Source organism: Thamnophis sirtalis, unplaced genomic scaffold (assembly GCF_051295495.1).
Source record: "Thamnophis sirtalis isolate CommonGarterSnake01/CBP01778 unplaced genomic scaffold, rThaSir2_p1.2 scaffold_6, whole genome shotgun sequence".
Lineage (NCBI taxonomy): Eukaryota > Metazoa > Chordata > Lepidosauria > Squamata > Natricidae > Thamnophis > Thamnophis sirtalis.
In genome coordinates this window covers 7121854-7143401 of record NW_028261386.1, presented here as the reverse complement: position 1 = coordinate 7143401, position 21548 = coordinate 7121854, and the positions used below count along the sequence as shown (strand labels likewise).

Here is a 21548-nt window from a genome sequence, read left to right as displayed (position 1 = left end):
TTAAGGGTTAGGTTTAGGGTTAGGGTTAGGATTAGGTTTGGGGGGGTTAGGTTTAGGTGTTAATTTTAGGTTTAGCGTTTACAGCGTGCTTCTGTCTCCGTGCTGTTGTCGCCCTGTGATGACGTCAGCTACGCGGTTTCGTCGAGCGCGCTTTAGTCGAACGTGGTTTTGTGGTGGAACCCTCAGGGCTTGGGAGGCTGGTGAGGGCGCATGTGGGCAGCTCCACCCACCATGCCACGCTAGCTCGATTTTTATGTCTACGCCTTGCAGTAGGCAGGGCTTAACCAGGCCTTATTTTGGGATAGGGCTTATATTAGGTGCAGGAGTGAAAATCGGGGTACGGCTTGTTTTCGGCGTAGGTCGTATTTTCAGGGAAACACAGTAGCACTTAGACTTACCGTATTTTTCGGAGTATAAGGCGCACCTTTTCCCTCAAAAAGAGGCTGAAAATCTGGGTGCATCTTATACACTGAATACAGCATTCTTTTGGCCTCCTGAAACTCCGCCCTTTCACTAAAATGGCCATGCATAGCTTTTAGGAGGCTTTCAGAGTGCTCCTGGGGGCTGGGGAAGGCAGAAATGAGCGAAAAATGGGTCGTTTTTTAATTTGCCTCTTCAACATCTTGGTGCGTCTTATGTGCCGAAAAATACGGTGTATACCAACCCATAATGGTTTACAGGATCCTCTTGGCAAGAGGGAGATAGAGGTTTTAAGTGATGAAGTAGGGGCCTTAAGCCTTTGCAAGGTTTTTAGCGCTATTTTGTGCTGGGAAAAATTCTGGGAGTTGAAATCTTCCCATCTTAAACTTGACTTGAGTTTCTAGCAGTTTTTTTCCCTCCTTCCCAACTCTAGGTGGCACCAAATTCTCATTTCTCAATGTCTTCTGGTACTGGATGTCTATTTCTCAACAGAATTTTGAATTACTTTTTTTTTTTTTTTTTTAATATTGTTTTCCCAACAATGGCAGAGGGGACTGCCAGCCCAGTCAGTTGCTGGGAATGTAAGAGTAGCGAGCTCATTTTCCATAAATCCATGAGGTTGTTCAAATAACAAGCAAGTCTTTCCAGAAGAAACTAGAGGTTACTGTAGATTAAAATAAAAATAACAGACTAACAGAGTTGGAAGGGTCTTGAACAACCCCCTGTTCAAGCAGGAGACCCTATAGCAGTGTTTCTCAACCTTGGCAACTTGAAGATGTCTGGACTTCAACTCCCAGAATTTCCCAGCCAGCATTCGCTGGCTGGGGAATTCTGGGAGTTAAAGTCCAGACATCTTCAAGTTGCCAAGGTTGAGAAACACTGCCCTATAGGTTGGCTCAGCCTTCCATCCTTCCGAGGTGGGTAAAATGAGGACCCAGATTGTTGGGGGTAATATGCTGACTCTGTAAACCGCTTAGAGGGGGCTGTAAAAGCACTACGAAGTGTAAGTGCTATTGCTATACGATTCCAGATAAGTGGCTGTCCAGTCTCTTCTTAAAAGCCTCCAGTGATGGGAGCACCCACAACATCTGGAGGCAAGCCGTTCCACTGGTTTATTGTTTTCACTGTCAGGAAGTTTCTCCTTATTTCTAGGTAGCTTCTTTCCTTGATTACTTTCCATCCATTGCTTATCTTATCTTATCTTCTGGTGCTCTGGAAAATAAGTTGACCCCCCTCTTCTTTGGATATTGGAACTCTGCTATCATGTCACCCCTAGCCCTTCTTTTCCCTAGACTAGACATACCCAATTCCTGCAGCTGTTCTTCATATGTTTTAACTTCCAACCCCCCACCCCACCCCATCCAATCATCTTTTTTACTCTTCTCTGCACTTTTTTCCAGAGTATCTGCATCTTTTTTATATTGTGGTGGCTAAATGTATGGTCTTATCAAGACTTTATTATACATTTAATCCTTGACTTACAATATAGGTCACTTAGTGACTCTTCAACATTACAACAGCACAACAGAAAAGAACGGAGTAAACTATTCTCAAATGAATGTAGAACTTTACGTGTTCAATTTGCTAATGCAGGAACATGCTATGAATAGAGTGGAATGGAATGGAATAGAATAGAATATTCTCAAATGAATGTAGATCTTTAGGTGTTAAATAAAAAGAGAAGATACATTCTTGCTTACATACAATTTTGCATTGCATACAAGATACATGCAATGCATACATCTGAAAGCATAATTTTGTCACCTAAGGGCTAGATTGTTCAGCCCCTAGCCATATAAAGAAGGCTAATCTCACATACATCTGTGGTTGTGAGCTTACAATTTCATGGTTCAGAGTTTTGAAATGCTTCATAATGAGATTGAGGTTTGAGTTAGCAGCGTTTTGGCAATTGTGTCTGATAGCGATTATGTAGTAATGCTGTTTGAGTGGCTGAGGAAATGAAGGAACTATACAAAGCAGTGTGTTGCTCAAGGTTGGGAACTTTAAGATGTGGACCTCAGTTCCCAGGATGGCTGACTGGGGAATTCTGGGAGTTGAAATCCATTACCTTAACCTTCTCAAGGTTGAGAAACACTGTTATAAAGAAAGAAGAGCTTTGTGGGGGCAGGGGAGAATTCAAATATTTGACAGTCCAGATGCAAAGCTGTTGAGCATCCAGAATCTAACAGATTTAACAGATTAATAGTGTTGGAAGGGACCTTGTAGGTCATCTAGTCCAACCCCCGCACCGAAGCAGGAGACCCTACACTATTTCTGACAAATGGCAGTCCAGTCTCTTCTTAAAGGCCTCCAGTGATGAAGCTCCCATAACTTCCAAAGGCAACTTCTGTTCCATTAGTTGATTGTTCTCACTGTCAGAAAGTTCCTCCTAATTTCTAGGTTGAATCTCTCCTTGATCAGTTTCCATCCATTATTCCTTGCCTGGCCTTCAGGTGCCTTGGAAAATAGCTTGACCCTCTCCTCTCTGTGGCAGCCCCTCCGATATTGGAAGACTGCTATCATGTCTCCCCTGGTCCTTCTCTTCACTAGACTAGCCCCTGGCGAGTTCCTGCAAAAAGACCTCCAAGGTCCCTTCCAACTCTGTTATTATTGTTATATAGGATGTATATGCTGCTGAACCAGAAGCTTCCACCACAGTCCTGGATTAACTATTAAGCAAGATAAGACTGGGCATTAAGGGAAGGGGGGAGGCACCCTGAAGTTATGTATTTATTGAACACATTGGCATGATCACCCAACTCACGCATGGTGACTTTGGGCAGCTTACAAACATCAAAATTCCACAATGTGAAAACCCATAAACTACCCGGCTCTGTTTTGATCTAATCTAATATTCTAAGACAAAGGTAACACTACCCAGCCGATTTTTGCTGATTTTTGAAGAATTAAGCAAGGTTGAAACTTCTTGTTTTTTAAAAGGAATGGGGAAAGACACTGGCAAACCACATCCATATTCTTGCTAAGGAAACTGGCTGTTTCTGTGAAGTTATCAGGAGTTGTGAGGTAATTTTAGCTGTCAGCATCATTCCCAAGGACGTGGCATTGAAACTCTTGTTTTTCTCTTTATCTCTTTGATCCCTCTGTTCTCAAATTCTTTAAAACACTTGAGTTGTGGCTTTCTTGGTTGCTTGCTTGTAAACGTTTCATGACCCAGTAGCAGTGGTGAAATTCAGCCGGTTCTATCCCGTTTGGGGCGAACAGGTAACGGCGGTGGTGGGAGGCTCCGCCCACCCACTCAGAAGTCATCCCCTCCCGTTTTTGACACTCTGCGCACAAGGTGGAGGACAGGTTTGGCCGAACTGGTAGTGGTTTTGTCGGCCTGGGTCACTGGAACCGGCAGCAACCCAGGCCTGCCACGCCCGCGAACCGGTTCTCAGGACGGCGCCACCATAGGCGTTGCCATCTTGTTTATCTGTTCTGCGAATGCACAGAACAATTTTAATGCGTGCAAACAAGCGAAACGGCAGTAGTGATCGCCAGAACTCACCCCTGCTCTGTACATGCGCGGAAGGGCCTGCGCATGTGCAGAAGGTGGTGCCCTCACATTTGTGAACAGGTAGCGAAGGTAAGTTGATTTCATCCCTGCCCAGTAGGTAGTATCTACACTCCCTCACACTGATAATGTAACCTGGTTGAGTCATGAAACATCTGCAAACAAACTACCAAGTTCAGAGAGCACCAAGAATGCCACGGTTCATCCCTGAGCTACAGATATCTACTGAAAAACGTGAGTAGCAAGAGCAATAGAAATAGCAGTTAGACTTATATACCGCTTCATAGGGCTTTCAGCCCTCTCTAAGCGGTTTACAGAGTCAGCATATGGCCCCCAACAATCTGGGTCCTCATTTCACCCACCTCGGAAGGATGGAAGGCTGAGTCAACCTTGAGCAGGTGAGATCTGAACCGCCGAACTTCAGATAACAGTCAGCTGAAGTGGATGCAGTACAGCACTCTAACCACTGCGCCACCTCGGCCTACCCAAAAATTTATCAGGCAGAAATGGAGTGAATATCCCCACAGCAGGCAGGACATAACTCTTATTTTCCAGAAACAGAGTTTTAGGAGTAAATTCCTATCATCAAAACTTTTTGGTAGCTGATTAAGTACAGGTAGTCCTTGACTTACCACAGTTCTTTGAGTGACCGTTCAAAGTTACAATGGCACTGAAAAAAATGACATGACCATTTTTCACACATGATCAAACTTCAGATGCTTGGCAACTGACTCATATTTATGACGATTGCAGTGTCCCGGGGCCATGGGATGACCATTTGCGACTTTCTGACAAGCAAAGTCCCATGGGGAAGCCAGATTCACTTAACAACCATGATACTAAGTTAATAACTGCAGTGATTCACTTAACAACTGTGGCAAGAAAAGTCATACAATGGGGCAAAACTCACCTAACAAATGTCTCACTTAGCAACGGGAATTTTCGGCTCAATTGTGGTTGAGGGCCCCCTTGTATTTAGAGTTGGACTCCTGTAGCCTTTCAAAAATGCCCACTGTCTTTACAAAGAGGAATTGCTAATGATCACGGCGCAAATACAAATAAAACCTTCTTGGCTACCCATTGCACTAGGCCACGTGCAAAACGACGGCACTCCATCTACGAGGCCGATGTGAAATTCCCTTCCTCTCTAAAATGCACTTTGAAAACAATTTCCTTTTTATCAGCTTGAAAAGGGAAGCCTTGGGGGGAAAATAAGATACAAGAGAATGCCTTTGCTCGTCTCCAATTTTAGCCAAGCTTGAGTAGACGATCATCTGGTAGGAACATTGTAACTGGGTCATTTGATGTAAAACAGGGATCCCCAAACTTTCCAGCTTTGCGGGCTAGTGGCGGCCCGGGGGTGGGTGGGTGGGTGAGATGAGATGGTTCTGTGTAAGCACAAATGGAGTGTGAGGGCTCATTTCTGGCGTAAATAGAGCTTCCTGCACAAGTGTAAGCACTCGCTACTCTCAAAAATGGAGATTCCTGTGCAAGCATGAATGCACCATGCAGGTCGCACAAATCGAGTTGCACTGTTTGCACAGCCCGGTTCCAAATGGGCCAATAGCCCGATACCAGGCCATGGCCCGGAGGTTGCGGATGTAAAGGCTCCCTCCACTATGTTCAACTTATATGTTCTCTAAACACCCTTCTAAGCCACCCACGCGGTGGCTCAGTGGCTAAGACGCTGAGCTTGTCCATCAGAAAGGTCAACAGTTCGGCAGTTCGAATCCCTAGCGCCGCGTAACGGAGTGAGCCCCCATTACTTGTGCCAGCTTCTGCCAACCTAGCAGCTCGAAAGCATGTAAAAATGCAAGTAGAAAAAATAGGAACCACCTTTGGTGGGAAGGTAACAGCGTTCTATGCGCCTTTGGCGCTGAGTCATGCCAGCCACATGACCAAAGAGACGTCTTCAGACAGCGCTGGCTCTTCAGCTTTGAAGTGGAGATGAGCACCGCCCCCTAGAGTCGAGAATGAGTAGCACCCATGTGCGAGGGGAACCCCTACCTTTACCAAATACCCTTCGATAATTCGGTGAGTGCACTCACCCCATTTTTTTAGTGTTCCTAATTTGTTTTTTATTTCCCTACTGCTAAATTTTAGGTGAAGAATGCGGAAGAGGGATAGGGGGCTGTCCCCCCTCTCCCCGGATGGTTTCTGGGTAAAAGAAAGTAAGCACAGAGAAGGCGTAGCTGTAGCTCAATTCAAGCACTCCACTCTCTGTTATTCTATTTTCAGCACTGTCATAACTTCAAACTGTCTCTAAACAAATAGTCATAAATGGAGGATTGCCTGTAAGCCAGTGTGATTTCCTCTCAGGTACAAAACTAATTGTTATTCACACTTGGCTCAGTGCTCAACCTTCTTGAATGATATTACTTCTCTGATAAAATTCTGAGATTTGCTTAACAGTTGCATGATTTGCTGAATAACCACAGTCATTCGCTTAACAACTGTGGTGGGAAAAGGTGATCAAATCAGACATTGACCCACTTAATGATCGCCTTGATTAGCGACCATGTGGTCCCAATTGTGATTTTAAATTGAGTACTATTGTGCCTTTAAATTATTCTCTGAATGTAAATATACACGTCTTCAAATTTCTTGGCTAGATTAACCGAAATAAAACCCAGGTTAACCAAACACAGTTACCATGCTCCAGACTTGCCAAAGCAAATAAACCAAGGTATGGTTTTATATCATGGCCTGGTCCACACAACATGCTAGATTCCCACAATACGTTGCATCACAAAGAACCCCACACCATCTCGGAGAGACTCAAGTTTAAACATGGGTATATCTTGATAATCATTGAAAGCAGAGATAGTATTCAGCAGGTTCTGACCAGTTCTGGAGAACCAGTAGCAGAAAGTTTGAGTAGTTCAGAGAACCGGCAATTACCACCTTTGACTGGCCCCAACCCCATCTATTCTGGAACGATCTCCCCGTGGAGATTCGGACCCTCACCACCTTTCAGGCTTTCTGTAAAGCCGTTAAGACCTGGCTGTTCCAGCAGGCCTGGGGCTCCTGAGTTCCATCCCTACTCGAATTGGTGTGCTTGTTGAGACCTTTTAAACTGGCTCTGTATTGTTGTTTGTCTTTATTTTCTTTTTCCTTTTGTATTGTGTCCCTTCCCTCCCAGTTTGTTAGCCGCCCTGAGTCCCTCGGGAATAGGGCGGCATACAAGTTGAATAAACCTCTAAACCTATAAACCTCTATTCTCTGCCTCCCGAGTCCCAGCTGTTCGGAAGGAAATGGGAATTTTGCAGTATCCTTCCCCTGCCATGCCCACCAAGCCCTGCTCACCAAGCCATGCCACGCCCACCAAGCCATGCCCACTTAACCGGTAGTAAAAAAAATTGAATCCCACCACTGATTGAAAATATGAGAGAAGTGAGAATTCAGGGACTCAAACACTTTGCGGAAGTACTTTGTCAGCTTCCTTTCCTCCCCTTAATTTTTTAAAAAAACTTTCATTAAGAAACAGTTGGTCCTACTATTCCGAGGTCAACTTTCTGGGGAAGATCATTCTTTCTGCAGCCTTTTCACCCCCTCTGGAGCAGGAATAAAGTTTGCCAAAATAAAGCATCTCTTACCAAATCTAAAAAAGAAAGACACAAAAAGAAAGAAGGGATTAAAAGGTGAGTCGTAATCATGTATCAATCATGTTAACATACAAAAAACACTTTATAGTTGAGTCACACAATTGAATCACCCAACTCAGCATTGCCACATGACAACATCTCTGCAAGATTTCACAAGGAGATGTTTAGGGTTGAATCTGAGATTGTTTGCATGTCAGGGAGAACCTGGCAAATTTCTAAGCCTGTGTTTTTCAACCTTGCTGGTTGGGGAATTCTGGGAGTTGAAGTCCACACATCTCCAAGTGGCCGAGGTTGAGAAACACTGATCTAAGCAAAGCAACGAAAATACATATATATCAATGCTTCTTGTGCATATTTTTGTCTTCCAATCTAACCAGGGGTGAAATGCTCTGAAGTCTGCTACCGGTTCGCTTTGCTACTGGTTTGCTGCACTGCTCACCGCTGGCGCACCGTAGGCGCTTACTGTGCAGCGTTGAAAAAGGAGGATTAAAAAGCCTTTTCTGAGTCTGCAAATGTAAGTAGAACAGCAGGGGGGCGGGAACAGCTGTGCCGTGAGATTTAGATTCGCTAGATTTATATTCTAGCTAACATAAATCGCGCGGCACAGCTAATTGTCACATAGCTGATCGACGATCAGCTAAAAAAATGATACCGGTTAAGGCAAAGCGGTAGTTCTAACGATCAGCTGTGTGACAATCAGCTGCGGCGTGCTATTTCTAGTGAATATAAATTGTGCGGAACAGCTGATTGTTGCAAAGCTGATCATCGGAACTTCCAGTTCTCCCAAACCACTAGTATTTTTTTACTACCAGTTCGGGCAAACCGGTCTGAACCTGTAGCATTTCACCCCTGGCTTTAACCAATGGATTTTGAAGACAGGTAGTCCTCGATTTACAACAGTTTGAAGTTACAATGTTGCTGAAAAAAAAGGACTTATGAGTCGTCCTGGTAGAAGTTACGAGCAACCAGCCGCCCTGGTGATCCCGTGACTGAGATTCAGATGCTTGGCAACGAGGGTTGCAGCAGGATCCTGCGGTCACGTGATCGCAATTTGCAATTTTCCCAGCCGGCAAAGTCAAAGGGAAGCCAACAGGGAAAGTCATAAATCATGATAAGAGTGATAGCATTTTAATTTTATATACCGTCCCATAGCGCTTTATAGCATTCTCCAGGTGGTTTACAATGTCGAAACATTATTTGCATATTATTCCCAACAATCTGGGTCCTCATTTTACTGACCTTGGAAAGATGGAAAGCTGAGTCAACCTTGAGCTCCGTCAAGATCGAACTCCAGGCTATGCTCAGAGTTTGCCTGCAATACAGGTAGTCCTCGACTTACTACCACAATTTATGTTGTTCAGTGAGAAATGTGTTGAGTTTGTCCCATTTTATGACATTTCTTAGCAATAGCAATAGCAGTTAGACTTATATACCGCTTCATAGGGCTTTTAGTCCTCTCTAAGCGGTTTACAGAGTCAGCATATTGCCCTCACAGTCTGGGTCCTCATTTCACCCACCTCGGAAGGATGGAAGGCTGAGTCAACCTTGAGCCGGTGAGATTTGAACCGCTGAACTGCAGAACTGCAGTCAGCTGAAGTAGCCTGCGGTGCTGCATTTAACCACTGCACCACCTCGGCTCTATATTTCTTGCCACAATTGTTAAGCAAATCACTGCAGCTGATAAGTTAGTAACCTGGTTATTAAGTGAATCTGGCTTTCCCATTGACTTTGTGTGCCAGAAGGTCTGAAAGGGGGTCAAATGACCCCGGGACACTGCAACGGTCATAAGTATGAGCCAGTTGCCAAGCATCTGAAGTTTGATCACATGCAAAGGTCGTAACTGAAAAAAATGGTCAGAAGTCACTTTTTCAGTGCCACTGTAACTTTGAACAGTCACTAAATGAACTGCTGTAAGTTGAGGACAACCTGTACTGCACATTCATCATGGAGCCACCAGGGCTCTATTGTGATAATGTGGTGTCTTACCTAACAACTACAGTGACTCAATTAATGATTGTGGCAAAAGAAGTTGTAAAATCAGGTGGGGTCACCTAATGCCTCACTTAATGACTGTGCTGCTTAATTATGAATTTCCCAGTCCCAATTGGGGCTGTGAGTCAAGGAATACCTACCGTATTTTTGGAGTATAAGACGCACCTTTTTCCCTCAAAAAAGAGGTTGAAAATCTGGGTGCGTCTTATACACTGAATACAGCATTTTTTGCCTCCCGAAACCCCACCCCCTTCACCAAAATGGCAGTGCATAGCTTTTAGGAGGCTTCCAGAGTGCTCCTGGGGGCTGGGGAGGGCAAAAGTGAGGGGAAAACAGGCCGTTTTTGCTCAATTTTGCCCCCCACCCAGCCCTAAAGACTATTCATGCCTTTTTTTGACAAAAATGGGCCCGTTTTGCGAAAAATGGGCCATTTTATGCTTGTTTTTGCCCCCCCCCCCCGTCCCCCAGGAGCAGTCTACAAGCCTCTTAAAGGCTATTCATTCCCCTTTTTTTAAACAAAAAAGGGCCCATTTTAGCGAAAAACGGGCCATTTTGGGGAGGTTTGCAGAGTGCAAAAACTTTTTTTTTAATTTGCCTCTTCAAAACCTTGAAGCGTCTTATACTCCAGTGCGTCTTATACTCCGAAAAATACGGTACCTACCCACAAACTACTAACAAGGAATATCTACCTACCTACAAGCTAATGAGAAGAATCAAAAGCTCTTCCAAATATCTTTCAGCTGTACTCTAATTACTTTCAAGAGAAACAGACATAGCTCTACTACATTCTTGGGCTGATTCCAATCAGCTCCTGGGCATGTACAGCGTAAAAACAACATATAATCCAAAATGCACAACACAGTAGCAAGATAGGAAACCTGGCTAACATGACAAACACCTTCAAGGAAATCTACTGGTAGTCCTCAATTAAGGACTACAATGGAACCTGCCCATCACGATCTTAAGTTGTGAAGGTTGTTCACTGTTTTGATTTTACAACTTTTTTGCATCAATCATTAAACAACCGCCACAGTTATGGGACTACCGTAGTTGATAAGTGACCACTGTGGTTATTATTATTACTACATTTGTATTGGAAGCACCCTACCAAGACACTTATGGGTTGAAAGGTTTAGCCAGATATCACCACTGCCCAGGAGATGCATGGTTTGGGTCATTTCTACCCATGCTGTTTTAATTACCATGGTCTGAAAACAGGCTTACAAATCACGGTTGAATAACCATCATTGCCTATTTCTGTCACTGCCAAACAGCAGTTTTAAAAATTGGGGGTTAATTCAAAGCCCATAACGTTGAAAACTATATGCTAAGAGGCTGTGCATAAAAACTATTAACACAACACTCTGACTCAGATGCAGCATCTTGCAAAAAAACCAACTATCATCCTTCCAACCTATAAGCTAATGTTTCTCAACCTTGGCAACTTTAAGCTACATGGGTTTCAACTCTAGCATGTGTCTGGGGAATTCTGGGGGTTGAAGTCCATACAGCTTAAAGTTGCCAAGGTTGAGAATAACTGCTAAACAGGTACTGTATTTTTCGCAGTATAAGACGCACCTTTTTCCCTCAAAAAAGAGGCTGAAAATCTGGGTGCGTTTTATACACTGAATATAGCATTTTTTGCCTCCAGAAACCTTGTCCCCTTTGCCGAAATGGCCATGCAGAGCCTGTAGGAGGCTTTCAGAGTGCTCCTGGGGGCTGGGGAGGGCACAAAGGAGCAGAAAATGTGCCGTTTTTTGCTCAATTTTGCCCCCCAAACCCCCAGGAGCACTCTATAAGCCTCCTAAAGGCTATGCATGCCCTTTTTTTGACAAAAAATGGGCACGTTTTCATGAAAAATGGGTCGTTTTGGGAGGTCTGAAGAGTGCAAGAACTTTTTAAAAAAATTTGCTTCTTCAAAACCTTGGTGCGTCTTATACTCCAAAAAATACAGGTAGTTCTCAATTTATGACCGATGGCTTAACAACTCTTTGACTGTCCACATTTACAGTGGTCACAGAATGAGTGCTTTACAAACTGTAAACACCCCCTGGTATTGTAAATGGGCACACGGCCCCTCCGCCAGGGGTGGGTCCAAGCCAGCATTACTGTCGGTTCGCTTGTGTGTGTGCTGGATGCGCGTTGTGAGTGGATTCACAGTTCAATAGAAATTGTTCTGTGCATGTGCAGAACTCCAAAAGAAGATGGCGGCGGTGACTACGGTGACAGGGGAACCAGTTCGAAGGCGTGGCCAGTCTGGGTTGCTGCCGGTTCTGCGACCCAGGCCAGCATACCACTACTGGTTCAGCCGAACCAAACCGGTAGGAGCCACCACTGCCCTCCGCCATGGTCATGTGATCACAGCCAGCTAGCAACTGGTCACCTTCAAAACCAGTTGTGGCATGCTGTGGTCAAGTGATCATGTTTTTTGTTGGTTTCTGGCAAAAACTGTCCATTCAAATGCATGGATTCATACTTACAACTGTTAACAATCATTGCAAAAAAAAACCATTAAGCTACTTCTTCTCATGTGGCTACCTTGACTTACAACCATAACGACTTATGACCAGATTTCTGGTCCCAATTGAAGTCATAAATCGAGGGTTGCCTGTTAATCATTCAAGGTGGCTTCCCCCCTTCAAATAAACACCACTGATGACCCAATGAAAAACAATGAAAAAAATAATGCCATCCATGGAACAACAGCTGAACAAGAAGGTCTTGACATCAGGGGTGGGATTCAAAAATTTTAGCAACTGATTTTCTGCCCGGTTGCTGGGTGGGCATGGCCTACTTGGCCTCCTAAGCCATGGGGGAGGGGCATTTTTGCCCTCCCCAGGCTTCAGAAGCTTTCCCTGAGCCTCCAGGAGGGCGAAAACGGCCTCCCCCAGGCATTGGAGGTCTTCTGGAGGCTGGAAATGGGCCCATTTCCAGACTTCTGGGAGGCCCATTTTTCACCCTCCCAGGCTCTGGGGGCTTTCCTCGACCCTCTGGGAAGACGAAAATGGCCTCCCCCGGGCTCTGGAGGCCTTCCGGAGGTCATAAACAGGCTCATTTCCAGGCTTCTGGAACTTCCAGAAGTTTTGTTCTCCCAGAGATTCCGCATGGGCCCTGCACTTACCTGGCATCCAAAACGGGCCACGTGGAGACTCCTGGGAGGGCTGGGGCAGGGTGGGCGTGGCAGCCAGTCCTTGCAACTACCGGTTCTGCGAACCAGATGTAAAATTAGCATCTGGTTTGCCTGAACCTATCCGAACCAGCTGAATCCCACCCCTACTTGACACCTTTCCTGAGATTCGGAAGTGAATATTTCCCGGGGTCAGGAGCCAATGCAGAAGGCCTTTGAACCAGGGGTGGGTTGCTAATCCCGTTCCAACCGGTTCGGTTGGAACGGGACCAGCGGCGTCCTCGTGCACACGCACAGTTCACGCATGCGTCTTAGCGCCTGCGCGATGCTCCAGCTGCTCGCGGAGACTCGGCAGGCGCTGTATGTGCCATCCAGCTGCTCGCGGAGAATCGCGCAGGCGCTGTATGTGCCATGCGCCTGCATGGAAGCGCAGAAGCCTTCAAAGACCGGTAAGGAGTGCGGGCGGGCGGGTGGGCCCTTCGCCGTTCCCGGAAGTTACTTACTTCCGGGTTCGCCGACCAACCGGTTCGCGGGGACCGCCGCGAACCGGTTGAAACCCAGCCCTGCTTTGAACGTACTTCTCTAATACCGATAGCAAGGAGAGGCTAGAAGCAGAAGGACACTTACTTCATAGCAGGAACTTCATCTATCCGATTGCCGAGCTGGGACTCGTGAGATTTGCTCCTCGTGAGAGTTGGGAAGTTGGGCAGCAGCTGGAAAACCTTTCGGCTGGGTGGAGGCGGAGTCCGTGGCGGCTTCCCTCTCTTGAGCTGAGGCGTGGTCGGTGGGGTAATGGTGGTACTGTGAGGAGTTCTGAGGTTCCGCCGCCCGCAGTGAGTGGGGAAAGTAAAGGATTCCAAGAGGCCATCTGCAAAGGTGGGGGGACCTTGACTCGTGGGCGCGTTGTCCGAAGAGGGGATGGTGGAGACCGAGACAGAACGAGGCTGTGGGCCATTGCCTTTCAAATGGGAAAGGTTGCCTTGTATCCATGAGAGTCCTGGAGGGCAGGGTGAAAGTTCAGAAGGGGGCATCAGACTGGTTTCTCGGCAAACATCGGGTGGATTCCACACCAGGTGGTCTTTGTAGTCTCCACCTGCATGGAGATAGGAAGACACTGTTCAAAGAAAGCCGTACTTGGAACAATGAGGAGCACGTGAGACACCGCAGACTAAGGCAGTGTTTCAGAATCTTGGTGACTTCAAGATGTGCGCAACCAGCAAGCTTGTGTGGAGAAACATTGTGTAGGCATGCTGTCTGGGGAAGCCTTAAGAGTTGAGGCCCGCGCCTCTTGAAGTTGTCATGGTTGACAAAATCAGTGGACCACACACAAATAGCAATAGCAATAGCAGTTAGACTTATATACCGCTTCATAGCGCTTTCAGCCCTCTCTAAGCGGTTTACAGAGTCAGCATATTGCCCCCAACAACAATCCGGGTCCTCATTTTACCCACCTCGGAAGGATGGAAGGCTGAGTCAACCCTGAGCCGGTGAGATCTGAACAGCCGAACTGCTGAACTGCAGTCAGCTGAAGTACCCTGCAGTGCTGCATTTAACCACTGCGCCACGTCGGCTCTTAACAGTGTTAATACACAAAAAAAGGATAAAGTGGTATTATAAAGTCACTTTATAATGACTCGGTAAGGCCAAATATGGAATATAAGATCCAATTTGAATTGCTCCGATATAAAAAAGATGTGGAGACTCTAGAAAGAGTGCATAGAACAGCAACAAAAATGATTAGGAGGCTGGAGGCTGAAACATATAAAGAATGCGCAGGGAGGGGGGAGAGGGGTGAATCAGCTTGCCTCCAGAGGTTTTGAGTGCTCCATCACTGGAGGTTTTTAAGAAGAGACTAGACCAGGGATGGCTAACCATGTTTTCCTCGGGGGCCGAAAGCAAGCATGTGTGCGCTATTGCGCGTGCACGCATGCCCACACCCATGATGCAATGCCCCTCCCATGTGTCCCACCTCCATGCACATTCGCATGTGACCCCCCTATTCCCCTCACTCCCCACCCATGTGTATGTAATTCCCCCCCCCACATGCTCACCTCACGCATGCGCGCGCAACCACCTCCCCTTTTGGACTTACATCCCAAAACAGCGCCGAGAGAGGGGAAAAGCCTCCCATTCCAAAACAGCACTGGGGGGGGGGGGAGAAAGCCTCCCATCCCAAAAGAGCGCTGAGATAGGGAAAAAGCCTCCCATTGCAAAACAGCTGAGGGGGGAGGAAAGCCTCGCGTCTCCAAACAGCGCTGGAGGGGGGAATCTCCTGAGATCTGGGAAGGCACGGGCTGCAGAAAGTGAGGAGAAAAGTACGTGCGCGCGTCTCCCATCTGCAAGGCAAACCCGAAAATCAGCTGGCCAGTGGGAGGCGCGTGTACTGGGCAACAGCTCGTGTGCCCACAGAGAGGCACAAGTGGCACGCATGCTATAGATTTGCCATTGCCTAGACAGTCAATTCTCTGAAATGGTATAGGGCAGTGAAGGTGAACCTATGGCACACGTGCCACATTTGGCACGCGGGGGGCATTTGTCAGGGCACGTGAGGTGCTGCCCTGTCAGCTGGCCAGCGCGCATGCGTGCGCTGGCCAGCTGAGTTCACCCTTTTTAAAAGCCATTTTTCGCTCTCCCCAGGCTCCAGAGGCTATATAGGAGCCTGGGGAGGGCGAAAAGAGCCCCCCACCCCCACCCCGAGGCCCTCCGGAGGCTTCATGAGCTTCCCTGAAGCCTCCAGAGCGCTAAAAAACGGCCCTACAGGCAAACTGGAAGTTCGGGAACGGACTTCCAGTTTGCTCGGAGAATCGTTTTGACTGCTCCGAAAGCTTCAAGGAAGCCTCCTAAAGGTCCTGGAAGCCTTCGGAGGGTGCCCGGGGGGGAGGAGGATGTTTTCACCCTCCCCAGGCTCCTATAAAGCCTCTGGAGCCCTGGGAGGGCGAAAAAAGCATGCAAAAAATGGGGAGGAGAGCCTGTAGTGCGCACATGCGCACTAAGGGGGTCGGGCATTGCATTATGGATGTGGCACGCCCGCACGCCACCCCCCTGCGCTCCCCCCACTTATGGCACGTGAGCCAAAAAAGGTTCGCCATTGCTGATATAGGGTCTCTTCCTTGAACAGGGGGTTGGACTAGAAAACTCCAAGTTCCCTTCCAGCTCTATTCTGATTCAAGTGTGTCATGGGCTGTGGGAATAAAGAAAACAGGGGGGAAAGCCACAGCCGTGATAACATTCTGAGAAGAGACGCTCACAGTAGGAACGGGCGGAAACAGCGTTACAGAAAGGAACACCCTAGTTCTCTGGAAAGGAGAGGCAAGAACTATTTCCAGACTTACATGATTCTGTTACTATCACCCAAGAAGGTAGTGTTCCTACTCATGGTTTCAATAGAAAAGAGCATTTGTAGCTCAGGGCTGAACTGTGGTGTCCTTGATGCTCTCTGAGCTTGGTTGATTGCTTGCAGACATTACCCAACTAGGCAATATTCTAAAGGTAAAGTTAAAGGTTCCTCTCGCACATACGTGCTAGTCGTTCCCTACTCTAGGGGGCAGTGCTCATCTCCATTTCAAAGCTGAAGAGCCAGTGCTGTCCGAAGACGTCTCTGTGGTCATGTGGCTGGCATGACTAAACGCCAAAGGCGTACTGAGCACTGTTACCTTCCCACCAAAGGTGGTCCCTATTTTTCTACTTGCATTTTTTACATGCTTTCGAACTGCTAGGTTGGCAGAAGCTGGGACAAGTAACGGGGGCTCATTCCATTACGTGGCGCCAGGAATTTGAATCGCCGAACTGCTGACCTTTCCGATCGACAGCTCAGTGTCTTAGCCGCTGAGCCACACGTCACCAAGTTACTTAATAATACTTGCTTAATACTGCCTTAATTGGGTAATATCCTAACCAAGAAAACTACCGAGATGAACACTCAAGTAAAATACAATATGTTAATTGAGAAACTACCTTGGAGAACATCCACACTGGCCGGACAAGCAGCTGTATACAAACAGGGAGCAAATTCCACCCTCCCTCTCCATGATGATGTTACCGAGCTGGGTCACGAAACGTCTGCACGCAAACAACCGAACTAGGAGAGCACTTCACCGACATACACAGGATTGCTTCGTCAATCAGTAAAAGCACTTCATGTTTCAATTCCAAATTAAACAAATTTCAAGTGGGCATGGCTGGGGAATTCTGGGAGTTGAAATCCACACATCTTAAAAGTCACCAAGGTTGAGAAATACTGCTTTAATGCATGCTGTAATAGCTGAAGGCATGAACAGAGCCTTAAAAATAGAAGGGGTGAATCTTCTGTTGTTTTGCCAAGAATCGTATTCCTGGGTGGGGGGCTGGGGGGAGGGATAGTCCAACTAGGCTGCATGGGGATTGTGTGAGAGATTCTGAACCCAAAGCATAAAGTAGGGGGCAGGAAACCCAAAAATTTTTAAAAGGAACATTCAGTCTCACTTCCCTTGAATTTAAATTAAGCGTGATTAACTGGATTATTTTTCCAATCCATCGATTTTAATACATTCTCCTTCTCCCAGGTCAAATATTTTGATACGATATTAGCTTTGGAACTTGGGAAGTTGCCCCCAAGACTTTTTCACAAGCTACCTTGAAACTCACTCCTAGTGATTGGACAACCTAGAACTACGCTGCCTACGGTCCGACCTGAGAATAGTACACAAAATTGTCTGCTATAATGTCCTATCTGTCAATGACTACTCCAGCTTCAACCACAATAATACACGGGCAAACCATAGATACAAACTCAAAGAAAGAAAATATTGCTTGCAGAAAATTGCAGAAAATGTAACTTCAGCGACAGAGTGGCCAATGCCAGGAATGCTCTACCCGACTCCCTTGTTACATCCTTAAATCCCCAAAACTTTAACCTTAAACTGTCTACCGTGGACCTCACCCCATTCCTAAGAGGTCTGTAGGGGGGGGGGCATGCATAAGCGCAGCATCGTGCCTATCGTCCCTGTCCTACTATTCCCATCTATTTGTACTCATTTCTTATGTATATAACAGAGGTGGGTTCCTACTGGTTTGGAGTGGTTCGCCCGAATCGGTAGTGGTTTGGCGGCCTGGGTCGCTGAAACCAGCAATGACCTAGGCCTGCCACGCCCCCAAAACCGATTCTCATACGGTGCCGCCATCTTGATTTTGGTTCTGCGCATGCGCAGAACAATTTTCATTGCACACATTTAATTTTTTTTCTTTTTAACTTTTGTACATGCGCGGACCTATTTTTGTGCAAATGCGCCCGAGGGCACCGAACAGGCAGTAATGCCGGCAGCAACCCACCTCTGGTATATACATATACCCGCTTAAACTTATATGCTTATATGTTATATTCATACTTATGCTTGTTTTCTGTTTATTCATGCTTGACAAGCCAAGATAGATAAATTAAAATAAAATAAATGAATAAAAAGTGTCAACTCAGGTTAGGCCTTAACTCTTCCACCCCACACCTTTCTAAGGTCTAACCTATCCATGTGCCAAAAACAACAAGAATCCCAAAACAAAACAGAACAACAGAATAAGAGTTGGAAGGGGCCTTGGAGGTCTTCTAGTCCAGCTCAGGCAGAAAATCCTATATAGCAATAGCAATAGCAATAGCAGTAGACTTATATATCGCTTCATAGGGCTTTCAGCCCTCTCTAAGCGGTTTACAGAGAGTCAGCATATTGCCCCCAACAATCTGGGTCCTCATTTTACCCACCTCGGAAGGATGGAAGGCTGAGTCAACCCTGAGCCGGTGAGATTTGAACCGCTGAACTGCTGATCTAGCAGTAGCCTGCGTGCTGCATTTAACCACTGCGCCGTGGCGCTACCATTTCAGACCAGTGGTTGTCCTCTCTCTTTTTAAAATCCTCGAGTGTTGGAGCACCCACCACTTCTGGAGGCAAGTCACAACCCATGGTGCTCGCCTGCTCCCGTTTTTCCGCACTTCCCTCTTCTCTCTGAGTTAGCCCCCATCTCCCGTCTGAACCCTTCCTTCCCCCATCCCCATTCTCTTCCCCTCCCGCCCTCAAAATCCCACTGGTGCCCAGGAGTCTCTGTTTTACCCATCCGCGTTGCTTTCCTCAAGCAGGTGAGGGCTCCGTTCAGCCGGGAACACTCTTCCGGGCTGGCCCCGTATCTCTTCATCGTGTCTTTGACTTTCAAGTCATTCATCTCCAAGAAGGCATCGAGCGTGAGGTCCTCTGGAATCCTCTGCAGAAAAGAGAGATGGGGGGGGGGAGGAGGGAGGGAGAGGTTTTCAGAAGAGGGTCGGCTTCCTTCTCCCCACCCGCGGGAAAGTTTTCAGAGATTAAGTTTGAGGGTTGCTCTCTGCAGTATTTGGAGACTGAGTGAGTCACCCCTTTGTGGCGAGCCGAGGATGAAGGGTTTCTCCAGGGTCAAAACGGAGACCTCCGCACACAATGCATTCAAAGCATCGCAGCAGCTGCTTTGGCTCGTAATCCTCCCTGCATTTCTCTCTCTCTCTCTGTCTCTCTCTCTCTCTCTCTTTAAAACAAGAATCAAGGAAGAAGACATGGCTTTTGCTGCTCAATGGTCCAGTCACGGCGGGCTTTCGGGCAGTGACGAAGCAGAAGCGGGAAAGGCTGGCTGAGGTTCATGCAACATCAACCCTACACGCTTCCCCCCCCCTTACAAGCAAAAGAGCGACATTGTGCGCTGACCTTTGCCGGAATCGCAACGTTGTCAAAACTTTCCACCCAGCATCGCAAATAGCTAGGCGAGCCTGTTAAAGCCAGCTTGCAGGAGCGCATGCCAACGCTTTTAAAGAGGCTTGGGGCATGCCTGGCTGGATGGCATGGGTGTTGTGCTCCAACGCAGCTGAAAGGGAACAAAATTAGGGGGAGCAGATTTCAATCGGCCCAATACAGCTGGAGAGGGAGGGGACTTTCAGTACATCTAGGAGGGAAGCTGGGAGAGAGGGATTGATTTCCACCCTCCCGAAATCAAAATAATAATAATAATTGGAATATCTGCAGGAAATATCAATTTGCCTGCAGGCAAGTGCTGGGAGAGAACACAAACCTAGGCAACGTAACAGAAAATATAGAAGCTTAAATGCTTGGCAGCTTTAGAACATAGCTGTTCTATGCTCCACCCAACACCCCAAGATTTAACAATTTTCGATAAGATTGGGGGGGGGGGATCTGCACAGTGGATATTGTAATACCCGGAGAGATCAGAAAGATAATAACAATTCTAATAGGTGTCTTGGATGCAAATCAAAAAACATCCGCAGCACCACTTGAATACCATCTGTATTGACAAAATCACCCTCATCTCAATCAATTGTAAAAGGCAGCTTTACTTGGAATGGCTTACATCCTGTGACAAGATGTCATAAACACCATCAAACATCAACATCTGCCTTTCTTGGGTTCTTGGGAAGGACTCAATAGGTAGACAAAAATGCCATACATCTGGTTGTGTGACAAACCATAATTATAGGGTAACCTATGGTTAGGTTGACAGTCAAAAACTGGGGGAGACGTAATAATTCAAGTCCAAGGACCTAAGAATTATTGGTAGCATCTGAGGATATATAGGCAGTTCCAAGCAAGCTGGTGTTTTTTTAAAAAAAAAAAAAAGAACATTCAGGTCCAACATATTTAAAGTGTCCAAATATCAAGAGAGTTTTATAGATATTGCTCCAAAAACTCCAATCATGATTAGTATAACAGCAAATTTCTTTTTCTATAAGCATTTGACTTTGATTTGCAAGTCATGGTATTTTTTTTTATTCCTTTTCCTAAGTCTTAGCAACAATGAATCAAACTTTCTTGTTTTCAAAGACTGTTATATCAGACATGTTAAGAAAATTATTAATAATTATGATTATCACTTACGTCGGATCTGACTCCCAATAATTCTAATGCTAGAGGCTAACATGAAAATTAAATAGATTTATTTGAAGCTGGCTTTTAAACATAATTCAAATCAATGCATTTAATAAGATGACTCTCCGAAAGCAGGCAAATATTATTGTTTAATGGTCTCTCCTTTGGCCCATTATAATTACAATTTCATAAGGGCCCTGGGAAGTCTTGAGCCGTTTCAGCTTCAGGTGCATATCTTGGCACTAAATGCCTATGGAAATTCTCAGTCATCCAAGTCATGGTTGTCCCAAAGGTGCTTTTTCAAAAGCCCATTGGACTTTGTTTTTTTCCTTGAAGATGTTTTGCTTCTCATCCAAGAAGCTTCTTCAGGTTCTCCAGAACTGAAGTTCTCCAGAACTGAAGAAGCTGAGGATGAGGAGCAAAATGTCTTCAAGAAAAAGAAAAAAAAAACAGCCTTTTGAAAAAGCATCTTTGCTGTGCAGAGATGAACAGATTGACCTTGAATATAAAGGATAAAGAGGAATCAGTGTACTTCAAGACATGGGGAAGATTTTATGAATGGTTAGAGAAAGGCATGGAACCCAGACGATACGCCATCAAGCAGAAAAGGGGAGGGAAGAAGGGGGAAGAAAATAATAATATATAAGTATATAAAGGTAAAATACAAAGGGGGAAAACACAATCAGGATAGATTTGAGAAGGAAAGGAAATAAGAAATGATATTCAGCTATTTTTGAGTCTGCGGAAATACCACCCCAAGAAAATAAAAATTAAGAGCTGGAAGAGACTTCTACAACAATAGAAAAAAGGAAGGAAGAGAGGAAGAGAGGAGATGAGAGGAAGAGAAGGGAAGGAAGATAAAGGAGAGGACAGGAAGATGGAAGGGAGAAGGGAGAAGGCAGGAAGGGGAAGAGAAAGAGGAGCAGGGGAGAGGAAAGGGAAGAGAAGAAGGAAGGGAAAGGAGAGAGGAAGGAAGAAAGGAGAGAAGGGAGAAAAGAAAGGGAAAGGAAAGTGGTGTCAAAACA

At 46.1% G+C, this 21548-nt stretch overlaps 1 protein-coding gene across 1 annotated transcript in view; it reads right to left on the bottom strand.

The window, feature by feature from the left end:
- Window positions 1-21548, bottom strand: part of KSR1 (kinase suppressor of ras 1) — a 178017-nt gene that overhangs the window by 41878 nt on the left and 114591 nt on the right. The window contains exons 3-5 of the mRNA XM_087717169.1: window positions 18733-18880; window positions 13286-13751; window positions 7531-7535 (exon numbers count right to left, since the gene is read on the bottom strand). Coding sequence (XP_087573295.1) covers window positions 7531-7535; window positions 13286-13751; window positions 18733-18841 — 580 coding nt within the window. The 5' untranslated portion in view covers window positions 18842-18880. The remainder of the gene's footprint in view (window positions 1-7530; window positions 7536-13285; window positions 13752-18732; window positions 18881-21548) is intronic.